Source organism: Oryza glaberrima, chromosome 5, assembly GCF_000147395.1.
Source record: "Oryza glaberrima chromosome 5, OglaRS2, whole genome shotgun sequence".
Classification (NCBI taxonomy): Eukaryota; Viridiplantae; Streptophyta; class Magnoliopsida; order Poales; family Poaceae; genus Oryza; species Oryza glaberrima.
In genome coordinates, this window is record NC_068330.1 from 13,567,384 (window position 1) to 13,581,193 (window position 13,810).

Genomic DNA, 13,810 nt, shown 5'->3' on the forward strand with positions numbered 1-13,810 from the left:
GGAGGCGGCGGATCCCTGACAAAATAGGCTTTGATGGCAGCTCGGCGGAGGTCATGTCTTGCAGAGACAATGCCGTTGTGGCAACGACTCTTCGGCAAGATAAGCTATGGCTGCTTGGCGGTTGCTGTGGTTTACAATGATGACGATGTAGTAGCGGTGGTCCTCCGGTGAGATAAGCTTTGGCGGCTCGGTGGAGCGGTGACAACTTTTGGCGATATAAGCTATGACAACTCAGCATAGGTGGCTCTTTGCAGCGATGATGGCATGGAAATGGTGGAATCTGTGAAGGAGTAGGTTGTCCAGGAGTCATGAGTTTTTGCTTGGCAACTACAAGGTGGTTGGCGGACTAGTTTTGCTTTCTTTCTTTACTCAATGGCGGATCAAAGGAGCTTTTGTAGTTGATGCAACAATAGTGAGAGGGTGTGGCAATTGAAGGGTGGGCTAGCCTCGCATCTCCTTAAAGTTTTAAGCGGGGAAAAAAGTTTGGTGCTAGTATTCTAGTTTTTCTTTCTAGTTGTTCGTTTGTTTATGTTTCTTGGTTATGAGATTTAGAGTGTAAGAACTCGTGTAACCTTTGTCTATGTATATCCACTTGTGAATATAGAGGCCGAATTTCTATCCATTATCTTGAAAAAAAGACTTTCAGGAAAAAAAGATTTCAATGTTTAAGATGTTGGGATTGAATCACTCAATTTCCCTTTGGAACCATTCACTAATTCCACTCACGGTAATATTGCTCGGTAGTAAGAATATACTCCCTCCGTTTCACAATGTAAGTTATTCTAGCATTTCTCATATTCATGTTGATGTTAATGAATCTAAATATATCATCAACATGAATGTGGGAAATACTAGAATGATTTACATTCTGAAACGGAGGAAGGACTATATATACTCTCCCATAAAACACATTGTTAATATATTCATTAAGTTCTAAAATGATTATAACTCCTCTGCATCCATTTCAGGTTGTGATAGGGACAAATTGCAATCGCCAGCAATTACAACTGTAAACTAGCAGACAATGTATCAAAAATTTTGGAAACAGTTTTGCTATTTCACTTGTGACAGATTTTTGGGCTCCTATTTTTCACTTTTTCATCCATAGTATCTTGCATCAAGATTCGTATTCTAGCTTGTATATCCAACATGCACTTATACCCAGTCATATAGCACTTATACTCAATTGGAATGCACTTATACTCATTTAAAATGCACTTATACTCAATTACAAACTATAAAGCACCAAAATTAGATTTTATAATAGTTCTTTTCTCTAGATTTATGGTTTTTGACATGCTTGTCTCTTTTTCATTTCATTTAAAACGTGCTATATTCATTGATTGAAAATTCTGCAAGATTTGAAGCTATAAATGTAAAGCAAGATCAATAGATAATTAGGTAGTCCCTTTTGCAACTTAGACTGTGTTCGTTTGGGATGGTTGGGAACCAAACTCCTCCACACAGAAAACGGAGCAATCCATTAGCACGTGATTAATTAAGTATTAGCTATTTTTTTCAAAAATGGAACAATATAATTTTTTTTAAACAACTTTCGTATAGAAACTTTTTTGTAAAAAACGCATCAAAATAACAGTTTAAAAAGCGTGCGCGTGGAAAACGAGAAGGGGAGTTGGGAAGGAAACGAACTGAGTCAGTCAGGTTGAGCCTCTGCTTTTGTTGATATCCTCTTAATGTCCTGGTTAATTATTTGAAGCTAATGATATGCAAAACTTTGGACTGAAGCCGATGCATACATAGTTGCTGCTTGGTTCAGTTTTCAAAAAAAAAAAAAAAGAAAGGTTGAGATACATACTTGTCCTTGATCCGGTAGATATTGTTAAGGGTTCACTTGACCAAAAGGGCTCTAGCTAACACATGCCAAGAATTTCAGGACCCGGTCACCCAGACATGAAAAATTGAAAACTCTAATCACTTGCAATGCAAAGATAACCACGGATTTTCCTGGCGAATACCAATGATATGATATTTTGACATTTTCTCCAAGATAGTTTTAATTAGAATACACTCCCTTTGTCTTAAAACACTATTGTTTTAGACGAAAAATTTCTATACTAATTAATGTTCCATCACCACCACCCAACTACCATACAGGACCCACAAAACTGTGGGTTGCTTATCTTTTAGCCTCTACATGTCATAGATCCCAATATTATGATTTTTTCATCTTTACAAAATGACAACAAAATTATCATAATGATAATTTATTAGATAATTAAAAAAATAATTGCAACGCACAGGCATTGTGCTAATGTCTTATAAAAACCGTATTTTTACAGTGGGTTCACTAAATCTTTTTAATACTACTTTATCATTACCTTCTCTTTAGCTATCGAGTAATTGTCAACATTGCCAGTCTTATCTAAAGATAGAGCGTTTTTTTTTTAATTTCAATCTATGTAAGCTACCGTTTTATCATTTTAATCTAATTTGGATTACTTCCCCTTTTGGTAAAAAGGAAAAAACTGAGCACGGATATAGTTGGCCAAAAGACCCATAGCTCGACGATCCGGTCTACGGCACGGAGATTTGGTCCGATCGAAGCACGGTATGGCCCAACTGTTGTCGGGCCCATACCGGCCCAACCTGATTGTTGGGCCATGCCGGAGTCTCTTCCTTGACACGATGTACCGGTCTGGCACAGCTCGGTCCAATAGATGTGAGAGGTAAAATAGACTTATTTCAACCATGTATGATATGACCCCAAGAAATGAGGAAGGCAAATTAGACTTGTTCTAAGAAGGAGCACGATAAACTTGTCGTGCCTTGGGGCTGGCCTGACATGGCCCGAGTCTTATTGGGCTATACCTGAACTGTTGGTGCAGCCTGTGGGCAGGCACAACATGACCCGACGGCATGTCAATCGGGCCATGCCTGGTTGTGCCCAGGCAGGCTGGGCTGTGCGGTACATTTGGCCATCTATAACTCCCATATTCAACAAAGACACACAGCTTTCTGAGTAGCGGTATTTTTTCCAAGTCAACTTATGCTGGCCATTTTGCAGCGGGTCCAGTCAACTTATATGGGCACTGTTATATTGTGTCGTCTCCTTCGGTTTTGCTAGACCAGAAAGACTTGTTAATCAAAGGCAGGCTATTAATTAGCACTGGATTCTTCGGAGCTTAATGCTCATTCGATCAGGCAGAAGTGGCCTAAGCAAATGCCATTTAACTAATTTCTTCAAAGATATACTAGCAGTATTATATTTTGACTCCTAATTTGACTACCGTATCCAAGAAAAAGTCCCAATGGCTGTGGAAGGAAAAAAAAAACTGTATTAATTTCTTGACCAAGTTACTCTTTGTTGCTTCCATAGATGATTGATCTCTCCCATTTCGTGGCTATATGTGATCTCTAGTAGTGTCTTCCATTTCTCTGACATGGTTTTCCTTTTTATTAATTAGATTAGATAGTTTGAATGTTTGATATCTCAAATTGCAGCTGCATAAAATCTTTCCCGCCTTAGCCTTGTAGGTTGATTCCATTTCTTGTCCATGGCGAGAGCGGATTCAGCTGGCGCTGGCGCTGGCGCTCCAGAAGCCATTGATGGCGAGCTGGTGGAGCTGGAGCTCGGGGAGAGAAACAATGGCGTCCCTCCCGTCGCCGAGGAAGAAGGCGGCGAGCCAAGACCCGGTGGCCGGCCGCCGGCGTCGGGGCGCCGCCTCCTCAGGCGGCTCAGCCCGGCATCCGTGGCGCGCGCGTGCGGGCGGTGGCTGAGGCACCCGGCGCACCTCGCCCTGCTGGCGTGGGCGCTCTGCGTCGCGGCGTCGGGCGCCATGCTCGCGCTCCTCCTCCTCGGCGCCCTCGACGGCGCGTTCCCGCGCAAGTCGGCCCGCAACCGGTGGATCGAGGTGAACAACCAGGTGCTCAACGCGCTCTTCACCCTCATGAGCATCTACCAGCACCCGGCGCTCTTCCACCACGCCGCCATGCTCCTCCGGTGGCGCCCGGACGACGTCAAGGCGCTCAGGAAGGCGTACCGCCGCCGCCGGAAGGCCGCCGCCGCCGGAGACGGCGCAGGGGGGTGGGAGCGGCTTCACATGTCCGTGGTGGTCGCGCTCCTCCACGTCGCCTGCTTCGCGCAGTACGCCATGTGCGGCCTCTACTGGGGCTACTCCCGCAAGGCCCGCCCGGACGCCGCCGAGACCTCGCTCGCCGTGATCGGCGCCGCGACGCCGGCGCTCGCGGGCCTGTACGCGTACTTCGGCCCGCTCGGGAGGAGGAAGCCCGGGACGGCGACGAGCGCGCGCCACCAGGAGGAACCCGACGACCTTGAGCTCGCCGCCGACGTCGTGGTCGCGGAGTGGGCCGGCGGGCTGCTCGACGTCGGCGACGACCCGACGTCGTGGTGGCTGTCGTGCTTCTGCACGTTCTGCGTGTTCGGGTGGAACATGGAGCGGATGGGCCTCGGGAACAAGCACGTGCACGCCGTCACGTTCGCGCTCCTCTGCTTCGCGCCGCTCTGGGTGCTCAACGTCGCCGCCATGAACATCCGAGACGAGGCCGTCGGCGACGCGGTCGGCGCGGTGGGGGTGGCGCTCTGCGCGCTCGGCCTCCTCTACGGCGGCTACTGGCGGGCGCGGATGCGGCGGCGGTTCGGGCTCCTCCCCGGGCGGCACGGCGGCGGCGGCGCGTGCTGCGGCTCGCCGTCCTCGCTCGCCGACTACCTGCGGTGGATGTTCTGCTGGAGCTGCGCGCTGGCGCAGGAGGTGAGGACGGCGAACGTCCTGCTCCTCGACGCCGACGAGGCTGGCGGCGCCGGAGGGGGAAGCTCAAGCTCCGGCGGCGGCGGGCGAGGTGACGCCACTCTGCTGCAGCCGTTGCCGCGGGAGAACGGGGTGAAGCTGGCATTCCATCATGCAGCTGCAGTGCCAGTGGACACGGACGCGGCCTACGGGCCGCCGGTGAACGGCTCGCCACACCGCGGCAGCGGCGGCGGCGGCGATGAGTCGCCGTTGCTGCAGAGGCAGCAGGGTCGCGAGTCTCCGGCTGAGGAAATGAGGCCGCCTCTGCAGCCATTGATGACGGAAGCAGAATGCCGACGGGTTCAGTAATAATGCCAGGAGCAATGCGTGCGACAGAGTCCAGAAATGATAAGAATATACTAGTCGATTTTTTTGCCCTTTTTCTCTCTCTCTCTTTCAGCTTGTTCTTCAAATTGCATTTCAAACATTCAATTTCGAAACTGTCAATATTTCTTAAGATTGCATTTCAAAGATCCAACCTCGAAATTGATGAACAGAGAGGCTCAAGAACATTTTGTGTTCCATGTCTCTCTTCTTTGCTCTTTCAAACAAAAAGATATTTGCTTGGATCCAACAAAAAGTAGCTGATACCTTACGGTATCAAATCGTTTCCGATCGTTAGATCTAACAGTGCATACCTTGCCCAGCTAAATTCGATGATTGGAAATGATTTAGTATCCTAAGGTACTGGTACCTCGAGATACTTTTTTCTGGCTGTAGCAAAATCTCGAGAAACAGTGCAACACTATCATTAGACTCATTTGGTCGTTTTTTTTTGGTGACTCATTTGGTCGTTAATTATACAACCTTTGCCAATCACTTAATCACATGCCGAAGCTTTTAACCACGCAGTTAATTATCACTTTAATCACGTTTCCATGAGTGATCAGATGGCGAGGACGAGGGCAGGGAGGTTCTTGCGAGCCCGGTCAGGCAGCCTGCTCTGCCACACCTGCTCCGACTGCGACCTCGAGCACGGCGCCGCCGCCTCGGCTCCCTTGCCGCCTCCGCCGCCGCCGAGCCTGGTGACGACGAGCGCGGTGTTGCAGTACTCGCGGACGCCGGTGACGCGGCCGCCGGGGCCGACCGTCCACGCGTGCACCCAGTACAGCTTCCCCGTGGCGTCCGTCCCCTCCGCCAGCACCGTCTCCCCGAAGGCGTCCACGCCGCGGACCTTGAACGGGAGCCCCGCCGCGCCGCCGCCGCCGCCGGTGAGGAGGCGCATGAGCACCAGATGCTGGTGCGCGCGGGGCCCGTGGAACCACCAGTCCACGTCCGGGTTCAGCAGCCGCCGCACGGCGTCCCCGTCGCCGCGCTCCAGCGCGCGGTACAGCTCCTCCACCACCGCCTTGCTGCTGCTCACCACCACCTCCTCCTCGCCGCCGCCGCCGGCATCGGCGGCGTCGCCGTTCGCGTGTACCTTGTCGCTAGCCAGCTCTGCTGCTGCTGCTGCGAAGCGAGCGATCGATCGAATTGGGGGGAAGGGAGGAGGAGGTTGGCAATGGCGAATGTGAGGTTGGCGAGTGCCCTTTATATAGGGGAGAGTTTTGGATTTGTGTGTGCTAGTGGTAATTTGTTGGGAACCCATGTGAGTAGGATTCCAAAAGCATGGAATTTCCTTTTTGTCTCAGCTTAAGCAAAGAGGTAATGAGATTCAGTTTTTAAGGCATTTTTTGTTGCATGATACTACTTCAAATGTTATTCATCCATCCAACCGTTGACGGAAAAAATATACTGAAACATATCCGGATACTATTCTCTGATACCTTACACATATTAGTTGCACAAGAACCAGGCGATCAGTATTCTCTCCGTTTCGTATTATAAATTATTTGGAGTATTTCTTTAAGTCAAACTTTATAAAAAAATTAGCAATATTTATTACAAAACAAATATACTATAACAGTACTATTCAATGGTCGATTTAATGAAATTAATACGCTAAGAACATAGGATAAACAAGATGATTTATAATATGAAACATAGGGAGTAATGTTGATAACCTCTTATCCATGACTGAAAACGAGTTCTCGTGAAATAGTAAATTTATTCTATGGTCGAAAATACATCCTTGAAGTAGTAAATTAGATTAAATGTGAAAAACATTAAAATTGTATTATGCATGAAGGCTTGCTTTGTGATAAAGTCAAGAGCTTTATTTCCATGATCCCAATTTGGTGCATCTCTCCAGATATTAGTTGTCAAAGCTCTAAAATATTGGCCACATTGGTATCATTCGTCCGACCTATATTATTGAGAGATGGTGGACAGGACTTTCTCTATTTTAATTTATGAACTACTAATTGCAAATACGGTGTTTGATAAAAAAAAAAAAGTGGTGCACGATAAGTGGCTAAGGAAACCAATATCAGATTGCTAACATGACATTGAATTCATAGAACAAAACAATTGAATGATTGTTTTTTATGAACATGAAGTGGGAGGGGTGAAATTGTACAGACTGATGCTGTGGCAATATGTTCATTTATGAAACCAACACAATTTAAGCATTGCTGGACAATTTGCTCATATGTTACCAAAGTGCAAAACTCTCATAATAGTGGGGAGGAAATTACTTTCCCTGTCAAAACACCCATTGTTCAGAAGCAAACATAGGAAAAACCACCAAGAATATGCCACACCCAACCTTATATATTTTCCCTATTGATTCCAGGCACGCTCAAAGCTAATAAGTCTCCATTTTAACCTAGGCCAGAAATTCGATAGGAAACGGATTCCACTAGGAACTACCTAAGATGCATTCGACACATATTCCTTTGTCTCGCGTTTCTTAATTATTCTTTTGCAATCTGATGAAGAATATGACTCCAGAATACCGGCAAATTGCAGTTTCTATCTACCCAAGTTGCTTTCTTTCATTTTCTTTTCTTTTCTGCAGAATTCAAGCAGTGTATCACCCAAGGCTGCATCGATCGGTGAAGGCTCTATTCGATGATCAGAATTAACACGGAAATTAAAGGTTAGGATTTGAGTGTCAATTAGCCTGTAACGCACTAGTTAGCTTTCCTGAATCCTCGCAGCATTGGCCAGTTTCTACATGAACAGCTCATGAGTGCGTTTCAGAGGCGTGGCAACTTGCCGAGGAAAAAAGGGGGAAAAAATGAAAAGAAAGAACACTCAAGAGCATACATTACGTGCATGACCCAATTAAACTACTCTCGAGAAAAGTTAATCAGAGGTTATTGTCTGATTGATTCGAGTGATTGATATACCTGCATGCAATCCAAGGCTTTAATTAAACAAACAAAGTCAAGAGATATATACTAGCTGTTTTTTTTTTAATTATTGTAGTTGCAAGATGTTGTTGTGGATTAAAAGTGGCTTTTTGTTAAGAGTGACTTGTGGAAATTAACGTAAGCTTTCAATCTTTCATGCATGCATGAACAAGCTGTTAGTGCTTTTCTTTTGTTCAAGCTGATCTCCTCGCTGAAAATGCGTGTAAGTATCTGACATCTTCATCCTCCCTGAAACGTTTTGTGTGTGGCCTGAAAACCTGCCATGGAATGTGGTGGTAACTGAGGCTTGATGCAGGGGATCATGATCATCAGATGACCATGCATTCATGGATTAAAGTGGGGTTGGAGAACGGATGACTGAATTTATTGCATCACTAGTTAAAGCAATTGCTAATAATTTTCAGTTTATCTTATAACTACCACCTCTGTTCTGCTCTAAATATAAACATTTCAATGATTCAAATTTTATACACAATATTTACATTTTTTAGATTACTACTTATCCCATCAATTATCTCCTGTTTAAATTTATCCTTATTTTACACCAACTAGTGTTTGCAATTTCGGTAAAAAAACGATATTTATGAACGGTGGTCATCTGAATTTCGTGAATTTTGATGGTTCTTTTTTTTTTCATGAAATCATTAAAAAATTTAGCAGTTTTTGACTGAATTTTAATAAAATCTGACCAAATTCAAAGAGTGCAAAAAAATCGAACGCGATATTTCCTCTTTTTTTTTTTTTTGGGGGGGGGGGGGGGGGGGGTGGGATTGGAAATTTCGAACCGAAGTTGCATAACACTAACCCCAACCACCCCTCACATTATAGTCTTTTCTTCTCAAAACTTAATGTATACTAGACAACCTAGAATGTTTATACTGGGGAACGGAGGAAGGAGCTGATAACAAGATCGTTTTTGTGAGTTGGCTTGAATATATAGTTCTATTCCTGTTAATAGCTAGCCACTTTGGTCCCATAGTCTTACGAAAGGGTAAGATTGATAGGTGATGTTTCAGAAAGGCCAAGGTCATATGCACCATGCTAGCTAGGATTGTCCTAATTTCCTTTGCCAATATATCTTTGATCTACTTGGGCTGTCGTAGTCGCCGAAAGTTTTACCAACATCTAATGCATATATTAATTTGTAATCTCTCAATCTGTCTCCAGTACCACTTCTACTGACAGAGATCAACATCTTCCCCTGGCAGATTATCTTTGCCGACAGATTACTGATATCCATAAATCCATTTACCATCATGCCATGCCACATGTTAAAGTGGACCATCATGGCAACTTTTCTTTACTAGGATTAATTATATATGTATTGTACGTTGACCCTTTGGTCAAACATGTACTCCCCTGGTCTTGAAATATAAGGGTTCCTATGATGTCAAATGAGCATCATTTGAGCCATTATAAAATATACTTTCATATATAGTGTACGCATGTGGCAGATGTGTTAATACTTGCTCTAGAAAATTTGGTCAAACTTAGAATAATTTGGCTTAAGATAAACCCATGGTTTACTTATGTTAGAATGGAGACGGAGTTAATTACACTTAATTAATATGGTTAGTAATTTATCCAGCTCATTTTTTCTGTTACCTTGTTACTTTCATGTAGAGCAGGGACATCTGGTTATTTAAAATTTAATAGCACTATATGGACAAGTCTATACCAAATCAACCACACGATTTATATAAGGAACGGTACCGATGGGAAGCATTGAGCGAAAAACGAAGAAACAATCTCACCAGCCGCCGGGAGACTGAATTAATCCTAACCAAATATCCTCCAACACAAGGAAGTTACAATTCAAAATTTTTGTTACTCCTCTCATATGCATGGCCAGCAATCAAGAAAATTAACTGGCCTTTACCAATCATTTTTCAAGATAAAAATCTATGGATCATACCTAATCCAAAATTAATAATTTGTTCTGTGGATGTGCTCATAATATTCTGACCATGTGATGCATCGGACGATAAGCACCCAATATATGCTTATAAGATAAGGGAATCCTCAACAGAATAAGCAAGAGAGGATCAGAGGAATGCTGGTAAATGGCTACACAGAATTATATTACAGCATCAAGAATAGTTCTCCTCCTCGTCTCCATATTGGTGGCAAATATTGCCCATAGGACAAGTTAGCAATCCTAGGCGATCAGCATCTCCAAGAAAAATAAAGGGGAGAAACAAATTGAAAGAGTCCTAGGTGAGTGAAATTGTGAAAATGTGAAATGGACAACCTGAGGAAGTAACATCTGATAGATGATGTCACCATCCTACATACCATCTGCAGTCAGCAGAGAGCGAACATGGTTGGAAATTTGTCAGCCAAGCAATGGTTACTGGTTAGGTTCTTCAGAGACATTCTTCATACTGCCTTTTGGAATATATCTTACTCCATTTATCCTAAAATACCATAACTTTAGCATTTCAAATTTGTCTCAAAATATAACAACTTCTCCACCTACATTCTCTTCTTAACTAAGCACAACATATCTTCTCCTATTTAATTTCTCTACCTATTTTTCTTAACTAATTACAACTATCCACTATTCAATTTCCCACCTTCATAGGGTCTGTTCTTTTCTCCGGTACTCCAACTATAACTTCGTCGTTTTCCGTTAGAAATCTTTTTAAACTGTTAAATGGTATTTTTTTATTTTCTTAAATCAAATAAATCTTTTTAAGTTTATATTAGTTAATACTTAATTAATTGTGTTTTAATTAATGAACTTTCTAGTTTCACGTGCGGCTAAAAATCTCCTTAAAAACAAACAAACATAACCTTAATACCGTGTCTAAGCCTAAAGTTTTTTATATTTTAGAATGAAAATAGTAGTTATCTTTTAGGACAGAGTTAGTAGATATATTTATAGCACTTACTAGCGTTGATCTGTACCATGTACAAAATCTGCAAAAACCCTACCAGTAATCACGTGTTGAGAGAAATCTGCCCGCACAAAATCAATAACCCACAAGTTAATCAGCAGTATCGATCTGCAGCCACCATAGATGATACCACCATATACATTTCTAGAAACAATGTTGTTTAATTTTGGTAGCATATCACAGGAGAACCGATAATTACACTCTCTCTACACATTTGGATGCATAAATCATCATCAGCTGTAGCTTGACCGACCTAACCTAACCAAAACATCACATCATCAAAATCAGTGTGTATCAAACAATTAGGGCCAACATCTTTGCAGGCAATTAGGAGTACTCTATGCACGCACAGCAGTTCACACTTCTGTGTCACATCAGCATTGATATAGGATATCAATTATAAAAAATCATGTACGTGTGCATTATTGATTATCGTTAGAATCTTCAGATGAGCGGTATCAAGGTTCAGTTAAGCCAGTGTTTCTTCTAGCTGGCTACTTTGGTGGCCACAATTTTTAATAGAATGCTGAGACGGAGCCAGGTGGCATATATATCTTTGGTACTAATAATACATTTCAGTCTCTGCGCATCTGTTGATTACTCATTTATATAGTGGTTCACATCATCAGTGTTTTTTTTTTTCACTTTTGAGGAAAATAATGCTGATCATTCACAGAAGAGAACGACGAAAAGGGTATAGCATGCATACAACAAATGTTGTTGAGAGGAAATATATAACCACAAATTATGTAAAAATCTTCATGAAAAAGGTAAAAATATATTTAATCTCGGCTTTTTTAAAAAATCCATTAGCTAGCTCAATCTGTGGGAGGTGTAGATTTGTACAACAACCATGACCCAACATTGAGAACGTTATCTTTCGCTAGCATGAATTTAGTGCAACTAAAGATTAATTTGCCAAATAAAAAGCCATAGGTGCCGTATTTTGTTGCGTTTTCAATGTAATGATAGTGGTGACGGTACTTACAACACGGCGTGGGGAAGAAGTCGGCGAGGACGTCACCGAGATTGGCGATGCAACAAGTGCCAGTGTTGGAGAACACCGGCCGGCGACCTTGATGCCTTGCAACCTGGAAGAATACCGGTGAATGGAATCACCAATTCACCATATGGGTGAAGATCCCTACAAGGAGAGAATCGCACTACGGAATCCCCTCCAGCGATTTTCTAAGGATCGCGTGTCTTAGGGGTTTTGGGAGAGTGGAAGTAGAGAGACCGTCATCCTTCCAACAGCCGGACTCCTGCTTTTTGTATCACTGGGGAACTGGAGGCGATTGAAAATAGAAGATAATTAAGAGCGCAATCGATCAATGTGCTTAATTTGCAATTAAGAAAATTAACAGAAATTTAATTGCATTAATTGCACGGGCCAACAGATGTAATTAGCTGTGTCCATGATTCTCTCTGCCGAAAGATTATTTCCCAACATTTAGTTATCAGACACCTATCCTTTCAGTTGGTACTTTCACCATTTTCAACTTTTGGACATGATATTTGACTGTTCATATTATTAAAAATTCAGTGTGAACATGCAAAACACAAGTCATTTTAAAATATCTTTAACCATTCACAAGCCACAACAAAATAAATTATATGTAATAACTATTTTTAAAGATAAATGGTCAAATGCCATGACAAAAACTAACAATGTCATTCATTTAGAAACAGTACCACTTAGGACCAAAATTTTCACCCACAAAACAGTAATCCAACCGCCACCTGCATATCCTATGTACTTCCTCCGTCCCCAAATTGTTGTCTTTATAGGATTTAAAATTTATCCTATCAATCACTTCTCATTTAATTTTATCCTTATTCAACCCTCAATCACGATCCCACTATCAAACATACATCATTTTTCTACCCTCAATCACGATCCCACTATCAAACATACATCATTTAATAAAGGGCATTACAATTTTTCTATCAAAGCTTAATCAATGCTAAATAACCTATAGTGACAACTATTTTGGGACGGAAGAAGTATATCTCTAGCTACAACTCAAAATGCGCAGGGCCGGCCCTGGCCCTATGCAGCCGAGGCGACCGCCGGGGGCCCATGATGGTGGGGGGCCAACTCTGAAAATTTAAAATCCTTCGATGAAGTAGATCTTTGGTCGCACTGCAAGATTTTTGCGAAAACATTTAGGGCCCCTTTGAATCAAAGGATTCATGTAGGAATTTCATAGGATTCAAATCCTATAGGAAATTATCCTATTTGGCCCTTTGATTCAAAGGATTGAAGCTCTTCAAATCCTATGAAATTCCTATGGAATGGCACATTGCATGTGGATTTTGGAGGAAATTTAGCAAGAGCTCTAACCTCTTGGAAAATTTCCTTTGAGTCTATCTCTCTCATCCGATTCCTGTGTTTTTCCTGCGCTCCAATCAAACGACCATTCCTGTGTTTTTCATGTGTTTTGCAATCCTCTGTTTTACACTTCAATTCCTGCCAGAATCCTGTGTTTTTCCTATTCCTCTGTTTTTTCTACCCTGCGATTCAAAGGGGCCCTTACTCATGAGAACTCATCCGATGTTTAGATCAATGATTTTTATTCAGAATCTTCGGTGTCCGCGCCTGAGATTCTGAAGTCTGTTATGGATACAGATTGCTATCCAAATGTTTCAGTTGCCTATCGAATTCTCTTAACTGTACCTATGACGGTAGCTTCAGCTGTAAGAAGTTTATCAAAATTGAGGTTGTTGAAGAACTATTTGAGATCAACTATGTCGCAAGAAAGGTTAAATGGCTTGGTTATGTGCTCTATCGAGAATGATATCTTGGACACTATTGATCTTAATACCGTTCTTGATGATTTTGCATCAAGAAATATCCAAAGAAGTATCTTTTCATAAGAAGCAATGA

General features: G+C 42.7%; 2 protein-coding genes across 2 annotated transcripts; one reads left to right on the forward strand and one right to left on the reverse strand.

The window, feature by feature from the left end:
• The first annotated feature begins 3,515 nt into the window (after positions 1 to 3,515).
• LOC127774427 (uncharacterized) lies at positions 3,516 to 5,345 on the forward strand. Its single transcript, XM_052300670.1, has one exon. It carries the CDS (start codon positions 3,516 to 3,518, stop codon positions 5,073 to 5,075), a length of 1,560 nt encoding a protein of 519 aa, XP_052156630.1. The 3' UTR covers positions 5,076 to 5,345.
• Positions 5,346 to 5,495: 150 nt separating this feature from the next.
• Positions 5,496 to 6,766, reverse strand: LOC127774428 (uncharacterized). The gene has a single exon (XM_052300671.1). It carries the CDS (start codon positions 6,352 to 6,354, stop codon positions 5,653 to 5,655), a length of 702 nt encoding a protein of 233 aa, XP_052156631.1. The 5' UTR covers positions 6,355 to 6,766; the 3' UTR covers positions 5,496 to 5,652.
• Positions 6,767 to 13,810: the final 7,044 nt, after the last annotated feature.